This window comes from Monodelphis domestica, chromosome 5 (genome assembly GCF_027887165.1).
Source record: "Monodelphis domestica isolate mMonDom1 chromosome 5, mMonDom1.pri, whole genome shotgun sequence".
NCBI classification, from domain to species: domain Eukaryota; kingdom Metazoa; phylum Chordata; class Mammalia; order Didelphimorphia; family Didelphidae; genus Monodelphis; species Monodelphis domestica.
The window spans coordinates 320144318-320163215 of NC_077231.1; the positions used below are offsets into that span (position 1 = coordinate 320144318).

Consider the following 18898-nt stretch of genomic DNA (forward strand, 5'->3'; position numbering starts at 1 on the left):
GTGAGTGTCTTTCTGATTTCAAGTCTAGCACGCTATCCATTGTCATGCGGCGTGTTTCTACGAAATCTTTTTCATGAGGAGAGCAAGTGCTTGTGAATGTTTGTTTAGAAAACGCTCCTTCTTGGCTAATAGGACTTTCCCTTCCTTCTAATACTGGGCAAACATCAGAGACACCAACTGGATCATGTGTGTGGCGTCCACCATTCCCAGGCCCTGAGAAGCCTGGGAACAGAACCTCAGAGCTTGGCTGCCCATCCGATGTGCTAAGCCATAGACCACAGCAATAACCCTGCACTTTAAGATAATATTGAATGTACTTTTGTAGCGAGCACTTCGGGGAGCCTGGGGCAAACCTCCAGCACCAAGAGCCCAGCTCGTTCCCGGAGCCTCCGAGTGGGTCGGGCTTCTCAGGTTTCTCTCTGCAGAGCACAACTTCGAAATCAACCCAACGAGCCAGCTTCGCTTTCTAAGGCTGCCTGCAGGGACCAAAGCGCAACACCTGGATGTTCAGCATCCATTGTTCTGTGAGCCTTTCGGCTTCCTGCATCCCATCCCATCCACATTAAAATGCTCTCCAGGACCGAGCCGGCTGAATGAATGGACACAGTGCATGGGCACACATTAAGACAGTAGGATGAAAAACTTCTTTTCAAAATAACATTTTAATATCTTCTAATTATTTGGACCGAAAGTCCATTTGCCCAGATAGGAGGAGTCATGGCAAATTATAGTAAATTACTACAGTAAAATTATAGTATTGTTGAAGAATTATTGCAACAATAATGTGCCCATTTTACAGGTGAGGAATCTGAGCACTATTTTCATTGAGCCCGAATCTCAGAGGTTAAACTTTAGCCTTCAGTGATGGAAGCAAACAAGTAGGTAGGGAACCAGAGGGGAGTCAGCACCCTGTCAGCATGCACCCATGGATGCCATTTGAGATCTTTCTGATCTATAGGAGGAAATGTGCAAAAAAGGTTCTGAGCAAGGAATGAGTTGTTCCAGGAATACTGGAAACCAGGAAAGTCCTGAAGCAAATTAGAATGTATTCTCTGTGCACCCAGGGGTGGTTTTGGGCTTGGTTTTCTGTTATCGTAACTAGTACTTCTGTTGAATTAATATTAGTTGTCTTGAATTGCAGTCATTACCCCATCTTAAAGAATTGGTTGAATAAAAAAGTATGTGTATAAATGTAAAGAATTACATATCCATATAAAATACACAGATATGTGTATATAAGTATGCATGTGAATATAGCCACACATGTACATATCCATATAGACATACATGCATAGAGATCAGAAGATAGTAGTTGCTAGTTTACTATATGCCAGCCCCTGTACTAAGTGCTGGGGATACAAATATGACAAGTAAGATAGTCTCTAGCCTCAAGGAGTTTACACTGTAATAAGTGAAGCCAATAAAGCATTTGGGGGCATTGTGGCCTCCTGAGTCTTGGGGTAATTCACTGAGACATCCAGGAAATGGTAGAGTGGTTTGAAGACCATTCTCGGTGCTAGAGCTTGGAAGGCTGAGAGGATGGGGTGGGAGTGACCAGCATGCTAGCATAGAGATGGTGGAAAGAAATTGGGTGAGCCTGCAAATTCTCCCAAGTCCAAAGCAAAGCTCAACTGGTAGTTGGCTTAGAATGTGGGCATTGGGCTGGGGGATATTCATCATCTGGTTTAGCCTCCAAGTGTCAAAGATGGGGCAGAGATGGGAAGGCTCTTCATTTTCCCTAGAATGATGGTTACAGGCTCCCCACCAAATGGGCAGTTATTCTCTGTCTTGAAGCTCAACACACAGGAACCCAGAAGAAGAGGTCTGCAAAGTTGAATTCAAAATTTTGGATGTACCTGTGGAAATAAATAAGAGGAATCAGAACCCCAATTCTCCAAAGTACTCAACAGAAAGATTGTACACAAAGCTACAACTAGGGCAGAGAGGAAAGGGCTTTGCTCCAGAGTGGGAAATCCATGATGTGTAGTCAGCGGTATTTGGGGACATCTTCTTCATCCCAGTTCTCCTGTTTTCTGTTCCTCCTGTGGTGACTGACAAGTTTAGTGATGACTGAAACTGTTTGAAGTTAATCTTCAGTTCCTTGGCTAGGAAGCAAGAAAGCTTGTTTTCTAAGTGTAGGTCAAGTGGTAAGGCCATCCTTCAGCCATCATTGTCTTTCAGGAAGCTATAAATGAACTGAAATCCAGATTATGTCCTAGGGAGCTCTGTTTGTTATTTACAGGATAATTGGACTCCACTAGAGAGGGACCCATAAGGGAAGAATAAAGCCAGGCAGACAACCACCACCTTGTATATGGCCATTGTCCTCGTGGTGTCTGTCCTTCCCCCTCCTTCTGATCATTTCCTCATTGTTCTGCCTGCCTGTGGATTTCCTTCTGGGAGCCTCTTCTCATCCTTAGGAGCTTATTTGTTCTTGGCATTTGTTAGCTAAGGAGACAAATTAACTGAACCTTTGTTCCAAACACAACACAGCACAAGTTCCTGCTGTCTCCCCATAAGCTTGCTTGCCTGCTTCATGGATACTGTAGGAGGGCCTGCCAATCAACGTGTCTTCTTGGCTCAGAGGCTGCTCTTGTCCCACAGACTCTTTTTCCTGCTTGTGAGAGTCAGATCATTCTGGTTGTCAAGGATGGCCATTTTGGAAATACAGAAAGAGAAATTTCTTGTTATTAATCTATATAATCTACATGACTACATGCAGAAGCTGTGAGGTTAATGAGATAGATCGTGGACTTTGGTGGGAAGATAGTGAGAAGGCCAGAACCCTATCCCCATTCTTTTAGAACAGAGGAAACTGAGACCTGAATTTCTTAATCAAGTTGCCCAAGGTCTTGTAGGTACCAGGGAAGCATCAATGACAGATTTTGACTCCATTTCTCAGGCTCAAAGGTCAAGTGAAGGAGCTACCAGTATATGAATCAGGATATCTGGGTTCTAGTCCCAACTGTACTGATGACTATCCTCCGAGGGAGAGGCTTCAACAGTAATGACTCTAAGCTTTAGTTTCCTTTCCATAAGTGAAAAGAGTTTTTCTAGATAGTGTCTACATTCCCTCCCAGTCCTGATGTTCTAGATGTCTGCAGTTGGGATGGTAAACAACCTGGCAAACTAGATCTACTGCTGTAGATGGTAAGCTGTTCCTCCTCCCCCCCTTCCCTTTTATTTTATTTTATTTATTTTATTTTATTTTAAGTTGATAAAAGCTGACAGTGATAAAGAGCTTTGCAGTGCACAAAATACCATAATACATTCAATCATTCCATCTTTGTTAGAGCCCTGAGACATATTCAATCAACAGTCATTTACCAAAGATCGTTTAAGTGTTTATTCTTACCCCAGTTTCATAGATGAGGAAACAAAGGGCCAGAGAAATTATGAAATTTCTTGCCTAGGTCAAAGTTAAGGTCTAAGAAGTGTCAAAGAAACAAAGCTGTGGGTGTACATGGAAAGGGGTTGGGCAGTTCAGAGAGCTAATACTCCAAATGATAAAGTCAGGATCCAAAAAGTACTCTGCCAAGCCACATTTTGGACCTCAATTGGAGAAGATGAGTTTTGGAGCATAAACATAAAGTCTTTCATTGGGTTTAATTTTTTTCCCCAAAAGTTAAAGCAAGGGGCAGTCTAGCCATTTGTCTGAAAAAAAATATTTTTAAGTGGAATATAAGTTTAATGGGAGTCATTTGAGTGATAGAGACATGAAGTTGTCACTTACTAGTGTCCGTTTGATCAATTGACCTTCCAATATATTCCACCAGCAGTCAAATCTGCCAAGGAATTCCAATGAGGAAAGAACATGATTCATAAACTTCTGTATGCTAGTTTTGAGTGTAGGCATTCGGTTCAACCAGCACTTGGTGTGTCCACTTGTTGCCACATATTGTGCTGGACACCAAAGTTAGGACAAAAGTGAGGTAGACTTTCCTCTCAAAGAGCTGATATTACAATTGGGAGATCCAACTCACATAGGAAAGGAGTGGCCAGGGAAGGCAGCTGTGGCCTTGGATGTCATAAGGGAATATATATAATTGGAGCCACTGGCAAGGAGATTAGCTCACTTTTTCCAATAGAATTTTCCAATAGAATAGATATTGATTTCATGATCAAATTTGAGAGACTCAAACCAAAGTGAATATCTGCTAGGGCAGATGGCAAGGAACCAGTTGTGGGCAGACCTTGGCATCTTCTTTGAGGGATGGATGTGACAGTAAGACTGAGTTCACATGAGTATCATGCCATTGTTCCAGGCCAAAGAATGAAAACTCCCTAACAATGTCAAATATATAAATTATATATATATATATATATATATATATATATATATATATATATATATATATATATATTTGTTGTTGTTGTCTTTGTCTCCCTGGTAGAAGAGCATCTGGCACTCAATAAAGAGCTAGGTAGACCAGTTGATAGAGCACTAGACTTGTCAATAAAATCTGAGGTTGATTCCTGCCTCAGATAATAATTAGCTGTGTGACCCTGGCTAAGTCACAACTTCTGTTGATCTCAGGCACTTCATCTTTAAATGGAGAGAATAAATAATAGTATCAAATCCTAGGGTTATTATAACAATCAAATGAGATAATGAATATAAAGTGTTTTACAAACTTGAAAGCCATATAGAAATGTTATCAATGCTGCTGCTTCTGTTGATTCTAATGGTGGTGATGGTGAAGAGAATAGTAATGATGATGATGGTGGTGATGCTGATGGTGATGATGGTAATGTTGGTGCCAGGCCACGAGGCAGAATTCTCATGTCTCAGGCCATCTTGGTCTTCCTTCTCCTTGACAGGTATTTAGAAAGGGGCACCTAACTGGTGCAGGGAATAAACCCAAAGCTGCCTCTATTGCCTAAGTTTCAAAGACTGTGTTTCGGAGTCTAAGTCTCTAGATGCAGGGCTCATTGACAGAGTAGAGATGACTGGAAAGGCAGGGGTGGCCAACAAGGGCACAAGCGTGTTTCATTGAAGCTCCTCTAGAGAGCTGATTTAGTATCTGCTTGTCACCAAACATAGAAATGAAAAGGGGAGAAATGTGAACTCTTCAGATGACTGATCCCCCACTGCAGTGCCCGTTGCTGGGGATGTTTGTAAAATGTGTCCAACACAAGTCTTCAGGCTAAGTCAAAGTACTCTTTTTTTTTCCTGGAGAAATTGGCATCATGCAGATGTTGTCAGGGATCGGGGTTGGAATCTCTGAGAGGACAGGTAGAAGAGGGAAAGAGCTAGAGGTGCCATCCCCAGGCAGCTGCCCCAGGAAGCCTATGGAATGGTGATGATAATATTGATGACATGGCTAATTCATTCAATGAGCAGAGAACAGGCAGAGAAAGGAGGACATATCTTTTGTCATCCTCACAGGACAGAATGGTCCAATTAGGCAGCTTTGTGATAGTTTGGGTCTGTTACTAATTTTAGTCTGTTTAGTTCATCTCCATTAATTTCTCTGGTTCACTTGGTAGTCATGCATGACTAAGCTGGGGAAGGGGAAGGGGGAGATCTTTTGAGTTTCTCATGTAATTGGCACCTTGGACTTCAAGAAGTGCCAAGTGTTTCCGTTATTCTGTGCATGCATGAACAGGGCATCATTGCAGGGCTCTGCCTCTTGCCTGGCTGAAGGGGGATTTGGAGGGAGAGAAATTCTGAGATGGGGATTCTGTGTTGTCTTTATGTAAGTTTGGTTCTCCCCTTGCTTACCCTTCAGAAAAAGAAGGGTACCAGGAAAGGCCAAGCTACTCAGCCAGATCCTGGGCAGGCCTGGGTTTTTAATGTTCCATATGGTCTGATTTCTCTTCAAGCTCTTTGTAAACACATTTGCCAGCCTCCACATTATGACTAATAACTTCCAAAGTCTTTTGGGGAGGCTCCAGTTTGGTAAGGTCCACTTTGGGATCCAGGACAAGCAAGAACCACTGAGCATCACAACATATACTTTTCTTCCTTGAGAAGCAGGGGAGGAAGAATCCTTCATTAGACTGGGATCAACTTCTTCCACCACAAGCCCTTCTTCCAGCAGAGTAAGGACTCCAGTGAGCAGGTGGAGGAATATATTATTGATGACCAAGTTTTTGAATACCATCATTGACCCTAGAAGAAACCTGACAAGTGAAGTCAGATCTAGGACCACTACGGAAGCTCTCTTGAGGTCTCCACTTAACTCAACATGTCCTAAGGTCTCTTAAACTCAACACTTCCAAAAGCAAATGCATTATCCCTTTCCCTAAGCCCTCCTCCCATCCTTCCTTCAACATCCTCCCAGCCTCCCAATCCAGGAGTCATCCTGGACTCCTCATTCTTTCTCACCCCTCCATGTCCAATATGGTGTCATTGCTTCTTTGAATCATCTTCCATCTATGCCCTCTTTTCTCTCTCTCCTCTGCCACTGTTACTACTATGATTCATGCCATCATTATTTCTTGCCTTGACTATTTCAATAGCTGCTAGGGAGAGGCCTCAAAGTGTCTCCCCACTTTAATCCTTCCATTTAGCCTCTGATCATGTCATCCCCTACTCAATAATACTCCAAAGACTTCCTTATTTCCTCCAAAAGCAAAAATGATCTTTTTGGCATTCAAATCCTTCATAACATGGATCCTCTTCCTTCTTCTGTCTTCTTATACTTTAGTCACAAACAAATATTCTTTGATCCAGTGACAATACCCTCCAGGTTATTCCCCATTCCTGAAAGGCTTTCCTTCCTCTGATATGACTACTGATCTCCCTTAACTTCCATTGCATTCCAAGAAAAATCCCACCTTCTACAAAAACCTTCCCCATCCTTTATCAAATTAGTGCCTTCCCCCTGTTAATTGTCTCCACTCTAACTTGTATATAGCTTGCTTTGTATACAGTACTTTGTATGTTCTCTCCTACATTCAACTATAAGCTCCTTGAAGGCAGGGACTATCTTTAGCATCTTTGGTATTCTCAGTGTTTAGCACAATGCCAAGTACATAGTAGTTGCCCAATAAATGGTAAAGAATCATCTTACAGCTTTAGTGGGGCTCCTAAGTGTTCTTCAGAGGTAAGTAAGTGGTAGGTAAGCAGCTGGGTGATGCAGATAATAGAGTGCTGGTCATGGGGTCAGGAAGCCATCTTCCTGAGTATAATTCTGCCTTCAGATGTAGCCATGTGACCCTGGGCAAGTCATTTAACCCTATTTTCCTATTTCCTCATCTGTAAAAAGAGTTGGAGAAGGAAAAGGCAAATTACTCCAGTGTTTTTGCCAAGAAAACCAGAAATTGGGTCACCAGAGTTGGATACAACTGAAATGACTAAAACCCACCAAACCTCAGTACAATGAGTAAAGCATTGGCCTTGAGATCAGGAAGACTTGTGTTAAAATCTGACCTCAGATACTTCATAGTTGGGAAGCCTTGGATAATGCATTTAGACTATTTTCTACTTTGGTTTCCTCACCTCTACTATAGGGATCCAGTTGTCACCCACTTCCCAAGATTGTTGGTCAGATCAAATGAAGTAATGTTTGTAAAGTTCTTAGCATACTACCCAGCTCAAAGTAAATGCTTAATAAATGCTTCCTTCCTTTTCCCCCTTCCTTCCTCATTTTCCCCTGTGTTGTATTTACTACCCAGTCAGCTACCTGACTTGGACTGGCAGTTCATTTATTTTTTTTAAACCCTCACCTTCCATCTTGGAATCAATACTATATATTGGTTCCAAGGCAGAAGAGTGGTAAGGGCTAGGCAAGGGGGGTTAAGTGACTTGCCCAGGATCACATAGCTGGGAAGTGTCTGAGGACAGATTTGAATCTAGGACCTCCTATCTCTAGGTAGGCCTGGCTCTCAATCCACTGAGCTACCCAGCTGCCCCCTGGCAGTTCATTTCTAAATACCTTCCAGTGCCAACTTTTTGTGATGCTATTATATGGAAGATATAGCAGAGAAAAGAAATCCTAGCTATGTCATACCCAGCTGGATCCTCTCTGGGGATGATGTGACTCTTACAACAAAAGAGGAGTTCTGAGCCATGAGGTGGATGTACAGACCATAGTCAAGTTATTTCAGGAGGAAGATGTGGCCATATCCCTCTGACAGTTCAATGTAAGGCAAAACATGGGCATCTCATGGAGAAGGGAAAGGGATCTCCCCAGGTAAAGGGGTGAGAGGTGGGGACAGAAGGAGATATCTCCATCAACGAGATGACCTGGATAGTTAATGCTAGGGGTAGAACATTATTTTAGAAATGAAATGCTAATGGATTGGCATCAGGGGAAAAAAAAACACAAAGTGGTTTCTTCTCATCTACAATTTAATAAAAACTTTGTTGGTTTCAGAGCAATGTTCCATCTCTTCATCTCTGCTTTTCTAGCTCGCTCTTTAGAGTTCTTTGCCTTGCTCTGTGTTTTTCTCAATCTGTCTCTCATATTTAGGCTAATTTCTAATCACTGATTGCCCTTGTAAAATGCTTCAAGACACATTACATGATGCCTACTTGGTGGCTTTGGTTTCGTACTTGTGGGATGAATGAGTGAAAAGCAAAATTGTATTTATTCCAGGTTTAAAGTAATGTGTGTTAATTTACCTGAGTGACAAAGTTTTTGGCTTAAAGGCTATCTGGCTTCATATTAAGCATCATTTCCTCTAACACACTGGGATTCAAGTCTCTAGTTATCTCACAATATCACACCTCATCTCACCTTATCCAATCCCACAAAGGCAGCAACATATTAATAAAAGGATAATCCTTTAAATGCCAATTTGAACCAAGAGCTCCACAAGTATTCATCGAGCACCTATGATGAGTCCTCTGGCCTCTGCCAGGTGCTCAGGTTGACAAAGAAAAAGGAAGAGAGAAAGCCACCCATTTGTGCTGTCATGTTGCAGTCTTTTCAGTCATTTCTGACTCTCCATGTCCGCAATTTTGGGTTTTCATGGCAAAGATCCTGGAGTTGTTGACCATTTTCCTCTCCAGCTCACTTTACAGATGAGGAAACTGAGGCAAACAGAGTGAAATGACTCATCTAGGGTCAAATAGCTAGTTAGTGTCTGAGGCCATATTTGAACCTAGGACTTCTGGACAACAAACCTGGTGCTTTATCCACTGCTCATAATAAGCTATTCAAAGGGTAGAGAGAACTTAATGAACACATGTTTGAGTCATCTTGGTCTCACCAAATCATTCAATTTTGATGATAATTGTTGATGAGAGTTCCTTTCGGGGGGATGCAGGGCATTTCAGCATTTCCTTGTTACCCAAGTCATTTTAATTCTCCTTAAAACACTGAAGACCAAAGATCATTCATTCTTGTGAGCCTTAAGCCCCCATTTCATATGGACAGAAAAATACTCATTCTTGCAAAGCCATTGCCATTATTTTTTCTTCAGTCTCTTTTCATAGAGAATTTCTCCCTTGGAGCGATGGCCATCCTTTCATCTCCTCCATATTGTTTCACTTGTGGCTCTTAAAACCCCAAGCTGAGCAGGGCAGCTCTGGCGGAAGTGTTCTACATTCTTGGGAGCAGCGTCTAGCCCCTCCCAACTGTATTCATGAAGGCACCTCAGGAGTCTGCCATTTGCCATGAAAATACGTCTTTGGCCATTCTCTTTGGAAACCATCAGACTCTCCCTCACGTGAGCATAGACTGTAACAAATATCACAGGGTCCTGCTTGAACTTTTCTCCATGCTGAAAAAAAATGACAGAGGTGAAGAAGTTAGATCCAGTTACTGGCCCCTGTTTGCACAGCTGGGCTTCATTGGGTGAGGGCTTGTGTTACACACAGTTTGTGATCGGAAGTAAATGCTTTTAAAACAACCAAAGAGACAGGTCTTTAACCCTCCACCTCTTCAGATTCTTTGTTCACTTACTGAGCTTCTGTAGAGGTCATGAGGAAGTTGGGCACCCATAGGTCATTAGCCTGTGACTGAAACTCACCTGAAGAACCCACCCCTAGTGAGCACATTAGCTTGGATGCATTAAAATAGCATTAACAAATAAATAAATCCCAAAGGGCTTCACTTTTTTTAAAGACTTCTATTTGTAATGTCAGGGACAGGGAGTAGCATGATGAAGAGTCTGGAAGGCTAGAGGAGGAGCATTTATTGGAAGACGTTAATGACCCACAGTACAGGAAGCTTGAAAAGCCTTAAAAAAATACTCAGGACAAGCCATAGTTAATCTCAGAGAATCTCAGACTTTCAAGAGAGAAGCTCTGAGTTTTCCACGGGTTCCAGAAGCCATTGCATTGAACCCAGATCCCTCCACCTCATGCCCATGAAGTGTTCATTGAGTCTTTTATTAAAGACTCATCTCCTAAATGACATCTTCATGATATTTTCACTTTGAGAAACACAGCTTCAAATTCCTTCTTTACAGCCTCCAGTTTGGGCTTCTACCCTTTGGAGCCAAGCAGCCATATTGCTTCCCAGGTCATGAAGACAGCTTTCAACTTCTTCATCCTCCCCCAAATTCAAATGTGACCTCAGATACTCACTTGCTTTGTGATCCTGGGCAAGTTATTTGTCCTCAGTCTGCTTCCATTTCCTCATCTGTAAAATGGAGATAATGGTAGCACCTATCTACCTCCCATGGTTATTGTGATGATCCAATGAGATAATATCTGTAAAGTGCTTTACAAACAATAAAATTCTATGTAAATGGTAATGTTAATAAGGAGGAGGAAGAAGAAGGAACCTGGGGGATCCCATTCCTGCTTTATTTCTTTTATTGAACAATCCTCCCATTGACTTAGTGTGGTAAAATGGTTTTTCTCCCATCCTTGTGAGGGATAGACATGCACCATGGGAAATGGCATGGACTTCTTTTGGTCTGCTTGATTCTCCTCCACATGGATCTTCTCCTTTGTTGTCTTACAGAGGTCAGCATCATATGGTCATTACACCAGGTACACCACAGCTCTGAGGACTTCAACATGTCTATTGCTCTGCGAATCTCTGTCTTCGAAGTATATATTTCCTGGGTAAGTCATATAGGATTAGGAAGAGTGATAACCTAATTCTAGTATTTAAAGAAGTACACAGAGATTGTTTGCTCTTCCTCGCAATAAATGAATAGGCAGCATTTTATTCTCTCTCTTTTTTTCTCTCTCTCTATGTATGTATACATATATATATATATACATTTATGTATATACCTTTGTATGTTCTATTCCATTTCATTAAAAAGAATAATAGCCGTTCACGTTTCTATAGCATTGCCCAGTTCACATAATCCTTTGCTCCCACAAATCTTAAGCAAACAATAAATATATTATTTTCCCCATTTTACAAATGAAAGAAATGACTCCAATGTGTTGACTGACTTCCCCAGTTACCCAAATATTATAATCTAATGGAGAAATCCCATTCTATATCAAGGTCCCCAGAGGTTCAATGATATAACAGGGCTTCAGGTTGGTCAGTTAATTAAATTAATCTTATTAACAGTGCGTTTACACTAGGGGTACAAAGAAAGGCAAAAGACAGGTCTTGCCCTTGAGAAGCTCCCAGTCTAATAGTTTGTTGCAGAGCAAAACCTGCCTGGGGATTGCTTGACTCCTGCGATTGTGACTTTCCCCTGTTCCTTCCTTGGCCTTGAGCATCGATCATCCTACCTCTTTGGTCTGCCAAATTAGAGCTTTACCTAATTGGGATGGGGATAGAGCTAGCCAACCTGTCTGCCTGTCTGTCTGTCTGTCTGTCTGTCTATCTTTGTCTGTCTATGTGTCTGTCTATGTATCTATCTGTCTGTCTGTCTATATCTTTATCTTTCTGTCTGTCTGTCTATCTATCTACCTATCTATCTGTTTGTCTGTCTGTCTATCTATGACCCTCATTAGAATGTAAGTTGCTTTGTTTTTCATATTCGTTTCTGTTTATACTAATTAATTCACTAATTTAATAGCTAGCTGGTCTCTCTAGGAGGCCAATATTTTAAATAAGAATTTGGGGAACTGACTAGACCTCCCCAAATCCCTCATCCAGATATGTGTAAAATTGGGATCATAATAGCACCTTTTCCACAGGGTTGTTTTTTGGCTTAAATGAACTAATCTTTGCAAAGCTCTTTTCAAACCTTAAAGATGGGAGCTGTCATCTTTTTTGCCTGGACAGGACTAAAATAGACTGATACCAACTTGGAGCAAGCAACAAAGGGACATTGTGCACAGAACAAAAAGCCCTGGGGGGAATGAGAATGAGTCATGAACAGAATATTGCCCTGGTGTTGTGTACTGCCCAGGGCTTATTCTCCAACAGAAGATGCTGGCTTAATAATTTACAATGGACATCCTCAAATCCTGAAATGAAAGCAGAGGACCTGACAAGAATAACTCCACACTATAGACCTGGAAGTCTCAAGTATCAAGTGGACAATCCACTTCCAAAATAAGCAAGGAATCTCTGCTCCAGATACCAAGAAGATTTTGGCTCAGAAACATTGTAATATAAACAACCCCCCCCAAAAAAATACAGGCATAAATGAAGACTAAGTAGCAAGCACCTAAATGATTCAGACACATAAAATAGAAATAATTATTATGTTAAAGAGAATGACAGTCAGAAAAAGGAAAAATATAGAAAAATAGAAAAATAATTTTAGACACTACTCTTCATGAAGACAAAACTGAGAATTTAGAAAAAAATATTTAAGTATATGTAATATATTTTTTAAATTGAGAACTTAACTCAGTCTTAAAAAGAGACATTAAATAAACAAAATGAATTATTCAAAGGAGGAAATAAACCCTTGGTCAACAAATTCAGAACTGAATTCTATTAAATGTTTAAAGAACAACCATTAGCTATTTTATACTGCACTGCCTCTCAATACACAATCACATATAATATTGACAGTAATATTTTACCAAACTCCCTTTATAAGTCAAGTATGGCACAGATGACCAAATCAAGGAGTGATAAAGCTGACAAAGAGAACTAGTTGATCAATTTCACTTATCTAATATTTATGCACTTAAAAAATAAAATAGCAGCAAAGAATCTAAACATAGACACATACAGGTATATGGAGAAAGCTACTCACTATGACTAGGTATGGCATGCACAGATAGGTCAATATTAGAAAAACTGCATAAATAATCCTATGAAAGTGAAAACCAACATATATAAAAATACAGAATTTATTTATGTTGAAAAGAATGGTAAAAAGTAGAACCATGGAAATATTTTTTTAAATGTAAATGTATACACATTTTTTATGTATATATATGTGTTATTATATATGTGTATATATGTATATTAAATGAACTAATAATCATAAGGATACAGCACAGAAGCCTTTCTCCCCTATTATTATTTCACTTACTACTTAAAAAGCTAAGTACATTAATGAGACAAGAAAGGAAATTTAATCCATAATCATTGAGAGTGAGGAGATAAAATTAGTCCTTTTTGCAGATGACATGATGACACAAGAACTTAATTAAATGATTAATAACTTCACTTCCTAGCTCTTCATTCTCCCGACTCCTATCATGACACTAAAATCAAAGACTCTTGCGTAGATACCGGGAATCATTCCTATACTTTTTTGAACCACATTTTTCATAGAGCAGATATAGTAAATCAGCTTGCTGTGTCCTGGGCACCTCAGTTGCAGAATATTTTCACTGCATCTGATTTTTTCCTTTGATGTATATAGATGTCACTCCATCCATTTCCCCCAAGTCCTGTTTCTGTGTCTTTATGTATATGGATCACATACTACATTCTTTTATACTTCTTCCCTCCTGCTTCCACTCATTCTTCTCTCCTGGCCAAACGTTCTCAAGGCTGGGTCTGACCATAACCCTTCCCGACCCTGCCTCATCTTCCCCCATCTCTGACCCCTCAAATGTTATAAATGGTTTCACAAGTAGAAAATGAGATCCATGGTGGGTGGGCCAGACTCCCGAAGCTTTAGGTGAGATGATACTGTCCAGAAGTATTGACTGTTCTGCCCATTGTGGGTGATAAACCCTTCCCTCTTTCCCTTTCATAAACACTGGAACAGCTACTGGAGTCCAGTCAACACACATTTCTCTACAGCCCAGTACATTGTGGTTGTTTCAGGGCAGCAGAGATTTGGAGTCAGACAAAAGACACATTGGCCCCATCCAAGCAGATCTAACCTTGCTATTGCTGGGAGTAAGGGTTCTATTGCTTATCCTTGGGGAGGAGAGGACCTGAAGCTGCGTGCAATGACACACCAGTAGCTAAAATTACATTGTTTGTAGTACAGAAGGGGCTTCAGGCCCTGGTGATGTGCTTTTAAAGCTTCTGGCAATTCACTTCTCTTTTCTTCTAGCCATTTTAAAAAAGAAAAATAAACACCAAGAGAAAAGTAAACAAACAAACCTCTTTGCATCTCTTTGGGAGTAGAAGGAGGAGCCACATTCTCTTCATGGTCTAGGGTGAGGGTCTTTAAGGCCTTCCCCCACATCTGGACAAATAAGAAGACCAAGTCGTTAATTGGCAATTAAGCAAACCAGACCTACTATACATCATGCTTGCCTTCTAGCCTCAGCGGCAATTAGGTAGCTCAATGGTTGGAGTACAGGGCCTGGAGCCAATAAAACCTGAGTTCAAATCCAACCTCAAATATATACTAACTGTGTAGCCTTGGCCAAATCACTTAACTTTTGTTTACCTCCACTGTAAAAAGGGAGTAATAACAACGCCCATCTTTGGGGATTGTAATCGAAGGATCAAATGGGATAAGAGTTCTAAAATGCCTTTCATAGTGCCTGAGTATAGCAGGACCTACAGAAACACTTATTCTTCTACCTTCTTCAGTCATCATTAAAACTTTATTTTTTTTTAAATGTATCAATGACATCGTTTGTTGGTTACATTAAAATGCCTGCGTACTTTCTACCATCCTACCACAGGCCAGAGAAGTGGCACCCACAAATGAGCTCATAGTGTCCCTTTGTCCAATGGCAAAGAAATAAATGGATGCTGATTTTAAAGTTCTTAATAGGTGGCTAGGTAGCTCAGTAGATAGAGCACTGGGCCGGAGTCAGGGAGACCTGAGTTCAAATCTGGCCCCAGACACTCAAAGACAAGTGACCCTAGGCAAGTTACTTTACTCTGTTTGCCTTAATCCACTGGAGAAAGAAATGGCAAACCACGCCATTATCATTGTTAAGAAAACTCCAAATGGGGTCATAATGAATTAGCTATGGCTGACCAATTCTTTTAAGTCAATAAGTTCAAATATATCCTTAGACACTTACTAGCTGTGTGAGCACGGGCACACCATGTAATCCCTATTTGCCTTAGTTCCTCATCTGTAAAATGGGGACACACTGGAAAAGGGAGGTCAAACCACATCAGTATCTTTGCCAATGAAGTCAAATAGAGTTGGATACTATGCAATGACTGGATAACGATAGACAAATAAATACAGGTGGCAATAGGACACCAGGAAAGGGCCTGGATCTGTAGTCAGATGATCTATGTTGACAACTTGATTCTGTCACTTATTATCATGTCAGAATAAATCACTTCATGTCTCTCAGTCCAGATTCCTCAACTAGAGTATAAGAGCATTGGGCGGGATGGCCTCTTGGGCCATTTATAGGTGTAAATCAATTACCCTGTCTATTACTGGTACCCACAATGCAGAAGAAATCATGGTGGCAAACTAGGTCCTGGGCAGTGAGTTTCTTGACATTTTCCTTGTTCTATTCCTATTGCTTTGAAGAGCCTTGATTGGACTCTTATGGAGGCTCCACCCAGCAGGCTAGATCATGGCCCATCACAGACAGACTTTCTCCATTTTTGAGAATTCCCTCAAAATCATTCCTTGGAGTCTGAACTTCTGGTTATGAGCTTCTCTGAATGCCTGCATCTAGGATAGCCTTCAAGATGTTGGACCTCCAATGGATTTCCAAAAGGAACTCAAAGTCTTTCTAGCTGTGGAGAACTTGAAAAAAGCTGTGCCTGTCTAGCAAGGCCAAGGTTCCTTCTGCACCATGATGAGACATTTGGGGAGGATCTCATGGAAGCCATTCCCTAATTCTGGGCTCTGTGATCAAGTCCCTAACTATGCTATGCTTTGTGTTGAGATAGCACAAAAAGAATGATATTTCTCTGTCAAAGCTCAGATGCAGATGGGGATTTTGAAATATCATTAAGAGGCTGACAAGATAGTGCAGTGGATAATGCTCTGTCTTGGTATCCTCCAGACTTGGTTTGGCATCCAGAAAAATGTTAGACTCTGAGATACTCAGATCACGTCCATTCACTTGATTATCCCTCAATTCTCTTTGTTATAAGTGAAATGAAGAATGAGCCTCATGTTTGACAAGGTAGCATGAAAATCAATGACTATTGGTCTTATGTTGGCAAAGTAAGCTAATTTTTTTTGTTGCTCAGTCCCATCAGGTATAGCTTTGACTCTATGTGGCCTCATGTTGGTCCTTATTCAGGTCATTTTATCGATGAGAAAACTAAGGCAACCAGGGTTAAGTGACTTGCCTAAGGTCACACAGCTAATAAGTGCCCAAGGCCAGATTTGAACTAAAAAAGATGGGTCTTCCTAAATCTAGGCCATTGCGCCAACCAGCTGCCCATTTAATTTAGTCTAATTTAAATATAACATAAATGGACCCAAAAGGGAGTCCCAAAGAATGACTTCACTGTCACCGAGGGAGAAACTGAAGCAGTTATATGGGTTTGAGTCTTTTTCCATAGTTTTGTTCTAAGGTCAGGCACATTCGCCAACCCAGTTGTGTGAGCAAATGCGATTTTATCTTCAGTAATATAACCAGGAAGGAATCAGATCATGTCAGGACTTCCATGTTTATTGTGTGTTAATGGAAGCTACATAAAGTCATTAGACCAAATGTCTTCTGGGGCAGCCATTGGCCCAAGAAAAGACTTGAGTTTTCACCTAATGATGTGAGTCATAAAATCAATAGGGAGCAACAAGACGACGGTTAGAAAGCTCGCCTCCCATGTTCAGTGTCCTCTCCTCAGAGCCCAGGCAGATAGAAAGTTTGCCAAAGCAATGGTCTCTGCCTGCATGGGATTCTTGATGTCATAACCGGAGAGGGAAAAGAAAAGACGCCCATAAATCAGCCATTCTTATCCAACAATGGGCAATTGCAGGAAAGCCTTGAAATGACATTCTGGCTAATTGCAGACAAATAGCCTTCCACAAGTTCAAGGGTATTGGTTTTTCCGAGGCAGAAGTAACCTCCAAGACTGGTTTTGCTCCATCCGGCTCACTGTTCTGGCTTCCCAGAATGAGGAGCACCGGGTTACATTCAGCCATGGAAATGGAAGTCCTGCTGTTTCTTCTTCCCCTGTGCCTATGGAGCTTTTCATTTAATAAAATATTTCCTGCCAACAGAGAAGGATCAAAGTCATTAGAAGAAAACATTAGCTTCTGTTTACTTGTGGATGCAAACCAGCCCTGTGGTCAGAGCAGAAGTTGTTTTCCTAAAGGCAGAAGCGTTTCCGTCTGTTAGAAAATAAAGCCGGGCGAAGACTTTGCTCCCAGCAGCATCCCGTCACTCTCGACACTCTTTTGCCGCTCTGGGTTCGCTTTGCGTTGTTTGCTTTTGCCCAGGTGGTTTTTAGGCACGATGGTAACCTCTATCTCATCATTCTCTCCAAGGAGTCTCCTGCAAGGGGAAAATCGTTCTCTTTCCCTTCGTATTCATCGGGGCCTTTTTCATCTATCAGTCATACGTTTAGATCGGGAAGGGCTCTCTGATTTCGTCGAATCATGCTCCCCCATTTCACAAATGAGAACCCAGAAGTCCAAGGCAGGAAGTGATTTACCTGACTAATCATGCAGAGATTTGAACTGAGGTCTTTGAATACAAATCCAGTCCTCTGAGTACTGTATTACTCCGCCCCCCTCACCCTCTTTGCAAAAATGTGTCCTACAGGTAGCCCCATTGCAGGGAATATACCCACGTGCAGAACAGAGGGCCAGTAGCCACAAAAGAGCAGGGAGTGAGGGGAGAGGGACTAGTAGTGAGAGTCCTTGGCTAGAACTGGAAAAGTTACATTCTGTGCCTCTCTGTTTCTTGGAGTTGACTTTTATTTATCTGGATCTTGCCCTGGAGTCCATAGAGCTGAGTTCAAATCCCTGCTCCGGCACACTACTTGTGTGACCCGGGCAGAGCTTCTAACCCCTCATTAGCGTCTTCAGCTCACACATCTGTAAAGGAGGCAGCTGGATAGTCTCCCAGATCCCCACTGCGTCTCCATCCATTCATGAGAAGGCAATCATGAAGCAGTTTGCCCTGAGATCCCCACTGTGTGTCCAGCTCCGCTACTCTCCATCTCCTGTCTTGGAGGAAAGAGAGCATCTAGAGAAGCTTTCCCTCTGGAGAGGAAGCATGTTCTCCACTTCCCAAGGTTAGCCGGCTCACCCAGGGAGTGCGCCATGTCAACACACAGGATTAAATTCTTTAAAAGACTGTCAGCAGACCGAGTTTTCTGCATAGCTTTAACCTCATTACTGAATGGAAAACAAATGTCATGAAGCCCAAATGGCTAAGACGTATAGAAGATCTTTTTCTAACTCTACAGGCCTGGAACGTCCCCTCCGACCGTGGAGTCCCTGATAGGACTTCCCGTTTCTTTCTCCTCCTCCCGGCCCGTTTCTTAAAAGCTCTCTCTGCTTTCTCTCTGTCAGATATTCTATTGTCCCCTGGCCCTCGCCATCCCTCCTCCGATGTTTGCCGTCCATCTCCAGTTAAGCCTCCTTTACCAGTTCTGGATCCACACTGAGGTAAATACCATTTTCAATCCCTACCTACCCAGTTGGCCCGAGGCGACGGCCTGGAAATCGGCGAGCAGCTGATTTATTGTGTAAGAAAAATCTTTGTCTGCTTTCTTTAAGGAAAAACAGCTGTTCCTTTGGATTCCTCTCGCAGAATATATATTGC

The 18898-nt window shown here is 41.6% G+C and overlaps 1 protein-coding gene across 1 annotated transcript in view; it reads left to right on the forward strand.

Annotated features, from left to right (window-relative positions):
- Positions 1 to 18898, forward strand: part of AGMO (alkylglycerol monooxygenase) — a 381369-nt gene that overhangs the window by 150043 nt on the left and 212428 nt on the right. The window contains exons 4-5 of the mRNA XM_007505432.2: positions 10866 to 10969; positions 18646 to 18741. Of these exons, the coding sequence (XP_007505494.1) occupies positions 10866 to 10969; positions 18646 to 18741 (200 nt within the window). The remainder of the gene's footprint in view (positions 1 to 10865; positions 10970 to 18645; positions 18742 to 18898) is intronic.